The sequence below is a fragment of the Vigna angularis genome, chromosome 8, assembly GCF_016808095.1.
Source record: "Vigna angularis cultivar LongXiaoDou No.4 chromosome 8, ASM1680809v1, whole genome shotgun sequence".
In the NCBI taxonomy this organism is placed as follows: Eukaryota; Viridiplantae; Streptophyta; class Magnoliopsida; order Fabales; family Fabaceae; genus Vigna; species Vigna angularis.
In genome coordinates this window covers 5,618,105-5,625,281 of record NC_068977.1, presented here as the reverse complement: position 1 = coordinate 5,625,281, position 7,177 = coordinate 5,618,105, and the positions used below count along the sequence as shown (strand labels likewise).

The window sequence follows — 7,177 nt, the reverse complement described above, 5'->3', positions numbered from 1 at the left end:
TAATAATAATAATTTAAAATTTGATTTGATATAGTATAATATATTAAATAATATTAAAATAAATTAATTATTTATTAGTTTTAAATTAAAAGCAAAATTTTAAAAATATGTTAAAGGTGAATATATCTTGATTTTTGAAAATCATTTAAGTAGATTTCAAAAGTCTATCAACCTCTCATCAATTTTTTAAAATCGAGTATTAAAGGGTTTTCGAAAATTATTAAATATATTTTTGCAAAAATTATTAAAGAAGAAAATTAAAATTCAGTTTTCGAGAAACTGAATTCTAACTTATATTTTAATAAAAAATTTGAAATAAGAAATCGGTTTCCTAAAAACTGAATTCTGAATTTTTACAAAGTCGTACTATCTATGTGAATATACAGCTACAGGCTATCTAAGTAAATTAAAAATAAAACTACGTTATAAAAGAAAAATAATCCCCAACCCTAACGCAATTGAAATTAAGGATAGATTCCCTGTCTCCTCCAGCGACGACTTTTCTGCTGGGTTCATCCCAATTCGAATTCCACCTTGTAAGCATCGCATCACTTCTTCTCTTCCCAGATCTCACAATCTTTTCCTTTTTTCTTTTTTATCTTATTCGATAAAACTTTTTTCTTTTATTTTTCAATTGTATTTTCATCCCAATTCCAATTACCCTTTGGTCTGGGTATTACTCTAAGTAATAATAATGGGTGATTCTCGCTGAAAGTTCAATAAAGTCGATATTTTAGCCTGACTTCTATATGTAGTTCATAGTCATACGATGGATCTGAATTTTCTGTTGCATATGTGAGTTTATGTTAGCTTACCCTGCAAAAGTAGTTGGTCCTTTTCTCAATTCAATCATCAAAATAGATTTTTTGACCATCCTATTAAATTTATTACCTGTGTGTTTTTATTCTATTGAATATTATAATGTTTTAGATTGTAGTTTGAAATCTGGGTTTGTGACCTTTGCAGAATATCTAGACCCTTGTGAAAGCTGTTTGTCTGTTTGATTTGGAAGTTGGTATAGAGAATTTGCTGTAATGGGTGGCCAAAGGAGTGGTTATGGTAAGCGTCCCCACTCTCAATCTGACTATGATAATGGACCAAATAAAAGGAGGAATCACGGTGAGGATAGAGAGCAGTTTGTGATTGATTCGGAAGATACAGTTTTTCGATATGTATGCCCGGGTCGAAAGATTGGCAGTGTTATTGGTAGAGGAGGTGAGATTGTTAAGCAACTGAGGGTGGAGACCAAGGCCAAGATTAGGATTGGTGAGACTGTGCCGGGTTGTGAAGAGCGAGTTGTTACTATTTATAGCCCCAGTGATGAGACTAATTCTGTTGATGGTGGTGGGAATTACGTGTCTCCGGCTCAGGATGCTCTGTTTAAGGTGCATGACAGAATAGTTGCTGAGGACTTGCATGGTGATCAGGATGATGATGGAGGTCACCAAGTGACTGCTAAGCTGCTGGTGCCATCTGATCAGATTGGTTGTGTCATTGGGAAAGGCGGGCAGATAGTTCAGAACATTCGTAGTGAGACTGGGGCCCAGATTCGGATACTCAAGGATGACCATTTACCTTTGTGCGCCTTGAGCTCTGATGAGCTTGTTCAGGTGAACTGGATGAGATTTTTTTAGCATTAAATTCAATGTTATTTTTTCAGTTTATTTATTTATTAATGCAATTGATGATTATGGTATTAAATAAATTGCTATTTGGCTGACTTGTTTTTGTTTATATTGTTTAGATTACTGTTGGAATCTGGTTGAGAACTAATATTTGTTTATAATTTGCTTTCTATTGGCTTTTTGAAACTCAAGATTACTGGGGATGCCGCTGTTGTGAAAAGGGCTCTGCATCAAATAGCATCTCGACTTCATGATAACCCTTCACGATCTCAGCATCTTCTTACTTCTGCTGTTCCTGGTGTATATCCTGCTGGTAGTTCCCTCATTGGTCCAACTCCAGGAGCTCCAATTGTGGGGATAGCTCCCCTTGTTGGAGCTTATGGGGGATATAAAGGTGACACTAGTGACTGGCCACCGCGGTCCATGTACTCAGCTCCGAGGGATGAGGGGTCTTCAAAGGAGTTTTCAGTTCGATTGGTTTGCCCAACCGGAAACATTGGAGGTGTTATAGGAAAAGGTGGTATGATAATAAATCAAATTAGGCAGGATTCTGGTGCAACAATCAAAGTTGATAGTTCACCAACAGAAGGAGAGGAATGCTTGATCACCATTTCGACAAAAGAGGTAAAATTATGATCACCTAATGGGCCTTTATCACCATCTCTCGGTTAAGATCCGAGTTTACAAAGCTCTCTTGATTTGTATTTTGTGCTATATGGTGATATTTTCTAAATTGTGCTACTATGAATGGCATGTATGAAAAAAATGTTGTGTTAAATCATACAAAACGTTTTTTCCAATATCAACAAACTTGTTGCTTTTACTTTAATGCATTGAAAAGCCCAATTTTCCCATTACAACTGAAATCCAAATATGGTTAGTAACCATTTCAATCATTGAGGAGACATGTTGATCTCCCACTGGCCTACATTTTCCACTTCCGCCATAGATGTACTTTTTGTGGTATGATTTTTGCTGCTGTGCATTTTGTGATGTTTATAACTTGTGCTAATACAGTTCTTTGAAGAGACTTTCTCCCCAACAATAGAAGCAGCTGTGCGATTGCAACCTCGATGCAGTGAGAAGGTTGAAAGAGATTCAGGAATCATCTCTTTCACAACCCGCCTTCTGGTATCAACCTCACGAATTGGTTGCCTTATTGGTAAAGGGGGATCTATCATAACTGAGATGAGGAGGCTTACAAAAGCTAATATTCGCATTATCTCGAAGGATAATCTTCCTAAGATTGCATCTGAAGATGATGAAATGGTGCAGGTAAGGGTACTTTCATTCTTTGGTCTAGTAATGTTGTCTCTGATAGAGTCCTAACATTCTGTCCTACTACATTGGCTCCCCAAATACGTTCTGATTAGATTTCAGGAGATCTTGACGTTGCCAAGGAGGCTCTGGTGCATGTACTTACACGGTTGAGAGCGAATATTTTTGATAGGGAGGGTGCTCTCTCTGCATTCCTTCCAGTTATGCCATATCTGCCTGTTTCAGCAGATGGATCAGATGGCCTAAGCTTTGATGGTAGAGATGGTAAAAGACATGGACGTGGACATTCTTATTCAAGTGGGTATGGTGGCTCAAGTGATGTAACGGGTGGTGACATTTATGGAAGCTATGGTGGTTCACAGGTACTTCTCTTCAGTTGGACTTGAGTTTAGGATCATATTTAAATGGGCCCGAGTTCTTCAGGTTTAAGCTGTGTTTTCTTGTTCCATGTTTGTAATATTGTTTCATGCATCTGTAGCTTGGAAGTAGCAGTGCTTATGGGGCTTATGGAAGTTATTCTTTGGGACGGTCTAGTACTGCTGGGTAATAAATCTTCCTGATGTCTAATTTCCTGCTTAAGTTTTTTTATCTCTTACTTTTCCCTGTGATTATCAGCTTAGAAGAATATATAGGTTATCAGTTTTGAAAATGAACCTAACATAAGGTAACTGCACAGTTGAATATTTGATTTCAGCTCTAATCGATTTTAAGGACTGAAAAGTTGGATTTGGATTATAAAACACTTTTTGAAACTTGTGCCATGGAAGCTTCTACTAGCATTTCACTTATGTAAATTTGATTTATGGATGTTTATTGGCACATTTATTTTAATAGGAAATTACATATTAAATTTTCTCCCCTTTTGTTTTCTGGTGTTTGCTTCCACAATTGTACTTTATTGTTTGATACTTTGGATTTTGTTTCCACAAAATTCCCAGTGTTCTACATACACTAATGTTACCTTTATCAGTGAGCGTTATAAAATGACCGTTATGGTAGTGCCATAATGGTATTGGCATGTCAATTTCCGGTTGTTGCCATCCACCATCCGCCGTTTTGAAGGATATGGTGTCTTGTGCCATGGCACCCTGCCATGGATGTGATGTGGTTCATGGTGCCTATGGTGAAATATTGGTTGTTTCCTTTGTTTTTTGTTTTTCAAAAGCATCGTTTTGGGTTGGACCCATTTTTAAATAACCCTAATCCTGGACATGGGAAAGAATGAGCCCTCTTTTATGAATGAGAACCTTCTTCACCGAGTGAGAACAGAGCTGTGAAAGAAATAGAGAATGACCCTTCTTTGTCATCAAGTCTCTTTTGAGTCATCTATGGCAGTGGCTTCAGCAGCTTGAATTACAGTGGCGACATAAGCTCTAAGGACCTAAACCTTGAAACCAAGTTTTGTTTTCTGTTTTTTCTTGTTCCTTCTTGACATTGTTTGTTTGTTTGTTCTTATGTTTGCTCATAGAACATTGTTACCAATTATTTTCCACTTACAGGATAATGTCAAGCACTGAAAACTAAAGCAATGCATCCTCAAATTGTTTAATAAAATAGTAGTATTATTATGAGTTGTCTTCAACAATCATAAGAATTTTATAAATCTTGTGAAATTAGTTTGTCATTATATAAAATAAAATTTGTCCACTATGGCTTTCGGTAGTAGGCTGCCATGCCATATGCGATATTTATGACAGATATTTAGCTGACTGCGATAGGTTGTTATCTTCTATTGATAACATTGATTGTTATCCATCCCTTCAAGGGTTAATATTAGTGGATTTGTAGTCTTCTAAAATAATAGTTTTAACTTGAATATTCTCTTGGAAAACATTCTTTGAAATATTTTCTAAATGCCCCTTACTAGAATCAAGTTACCTTACATTCACAGTTTCTTTATTCTTTCCTGTCCATGTTGTGAAAAGGTCACTCTTACTGATAATTTGTTATGACTGTTCCTGAATTCATCAATTCTAATATTTAGTACCTGTTTCCAGGTTGTCAACTCAGAGTGGTGTTTCTCGGAGGAGAAATCATGCTTACTGAACTTAATGAGTCTTTGCAGGTAGAATGCAATTTTCATTAATGGTCTACTTTTATCTGGAAACTTCCTCTAATTTAGAACTCTCAACTTCCTATAATATAGTAAATAAGAGATTGATATCTTAACCTGACCAGTCCCATTTAGAATTCTGATGATATTGTTTTCCCTTTGTTCCCTTTCCTTTACCACCCAAACAGCTGAGTTCTGTGAAGCCCGCAGCCTGCCTACTGCCTAAACCAGAAGACCTGATGAACCAGGGTTTGACAAACTTATGGCCCACCCTGACGCTACTACTTAGAGGACCAAACTTATGTGGAGACTATTGAAATTGGCCATGTCCATTTTACCTTAATTCCCAAGCTTGATAACTTGTTCTCCCAAGAACCTATAAATCTGGCTTGCCTTTCTGTTATTATTGTGGTTTATTTTTAACTTTAAAACTGAGACACCATGTACCTTTCATCATCCATCAGTTGTATACTATTTACTGTTTTTGGGTTTTATTTTCTCATATTTTCACTATCACATCAAATTTGGTGGAGTTTTGGCGTCATGTATTGCAGGTGCCTCTATTTGCCTATATCAGCATGAACAGGTAAAGGCATTTTGTCTTCTATGATTCTGAAAGTTTACACAAATGGGTGTTGTGAGTACCTTACGTGATTGCACTTTTCAGTTTAATGGTATGAAAGCTGTACTTACATCTTAATATGTTGTTAACTCTACGACTGAAGCTCATAGTCGACAACAAGTTGTTTGTGGTAAGATCAGTAGAAGACATTGTATGGTATATGGTGATTCAGAAATATAGAGGATCTGTTTGATGAATTCTGTTTTGAGGATAAATTGTGAAAGCTTGAAGGCACACTTCAACAGCATTAGTAGTGATGGTGACTGGCTGTAGTAGTTCGAAGTGAAAATAGAAAATTGATTAGAACGAGTTAAAGGAAACAAACGACTAGTGTTTTCATTTTTCTGCACTAAGACAGATTGAGAAAAAAAATTCTTAAATGATTTGTTTTTAGTTTTTTCAAATATAAAAACTCTTTCAAAAGCAGTATTCGAACATGCCATCACTTTTGGCAGTTTTTTTTTTTTTATGATTTTCCAATATCACACATGCTTGGATATTTATCAGTGCTGTACATTTTTTTAGCTTAATTAGCATTCAACTGCACTGAACTACATTTTTATTTATTTATTTCACTTTTAAATTGTATTGGACTACCACTATTCACAAAAGTTGGCATAAGAAAAGAAGATATTTTCTGTCAGGCCATTAGGTGACCTGGCACAGTGAGAGTCTTCTGAACTCTTGGTGATCCAATGGCCAGTGCAAAGGTGTGACTAGGGTTACTCTTAGAATTCTGTTCTTGAGTACTTGTTTAAATTCTGTGAACAATGGCCTAGAGAGAGATGCAGTGATCTGAATTTCTTTTGGAGCTTTGGTGTATTTCACTTTTCCAGGTATTTGGATTAGATAATACTTTGATGATACCTGGAGAGTGGATGAATTGGATTTCGGTTGCTAAGTGGTAGTTTGTATTTAACAACTTGTATTGTTCACTGGTTTGTAATTTTATGTGAAATGCACTTTGATTTGTTCTATGCAACTCATTTCGTAGGCAATAGTTTTTTGTTGGCTCTCATTTGATTGATGCAAAAGCATCATGGCCATTTTTGCATTTACGATTTGTTCTTATTATTGTCTTATTTCATTGACTTTGAACATGCCACGAAAGTTGTGACTGTTCATGTAAATAAATGGCTTGTGAGGCTCCATTTGGAATTAACCTGGTTTTATTCGGTGCATTGTTGGCCTAGTATATACTTGCTTCATTATGCATGGTGAATCAAGACCAAATGTATTCCATCCTTTTGTTCCACACTTTTCGGTGGAATTAAAGTATAGTATTTATTCAATTTATCTTCTAATTTATTTTTAGAATTATCTTCACGTAAAATAGAACTCATTCCGATGTGATATAAATCCAAATACCATGTACCCATTCAACGTTTTGGATAATCATGTTATTGGTGTGCTTCTCTTGAAACAATTACTGGCTTTATTGAGGATTTATTTTGGTTGGAGAATTCGGTTGATCAATTTTAGTGAATATTTTTCAACAATTTTTGATTATTTTCTATCTGAGTTTTCTATTCATGAGGTTTGACAAGGATATCGATTTCACATTGTGGGTGTAGAATACGGATTTGGATTATTTGCATT

General features: G+C 35.7%; 1 protein-coding gene across 5 annotated transcripts; it reads left to right on the top strand.

The window, feature by feature from the left end:
• The first annotated feature begins 401 nt into the window (after nucleotides 1–401).
• Nucleotides 402–6,870, top strand: LOC108345598 (KH domain-containing protein HEN4). 5 transcript variants are annotated; one of them, XM_052866697.1, is made up of 8 exons: nucleotides 641–795; nucleotides 967–1,610; nucleotides 1,818–2,249; nucleotides 2,643–2,900; nucleotides 2,999–3,265; nucleotides 3,382–3,446; nucleotides 4,901–4,968; nucleotides 5,511–6,870. In XM_052866697.1, the coding sequence occupies exons 2-7, from the start codon at nucleotides 1,035–1,037 to the stop codon at nucleotides 4,947–4,949; spliced, it is 1,647 nt and encodes a 548-aa protein (XP_052722657.1). In that variant the 5' UTR covers nucleotides 641–795; nucleotides 967–1,034; the 3' UTR covers nucleotides 4,950–4,968; nucleotides 5,511–6,870. The 5 variants fall into 5 exon arrangements, with proteins under 5 accessions (XP_052722655.1, XP_052722658.1, XP_052722659.1 ...); XM_052866696.1 differs by having other exon boundaries at nucleotides 5,145–6,870; XM_052866695.1 differs by lacking the exon at nucleotides 641–795 and adding an exon at nucleotides 402–536 and having other exon boundaries at nucleotides 4,901–6,870.
• Nucleotides 6,871–7,177: the final 307 nt, after the last annotated feature.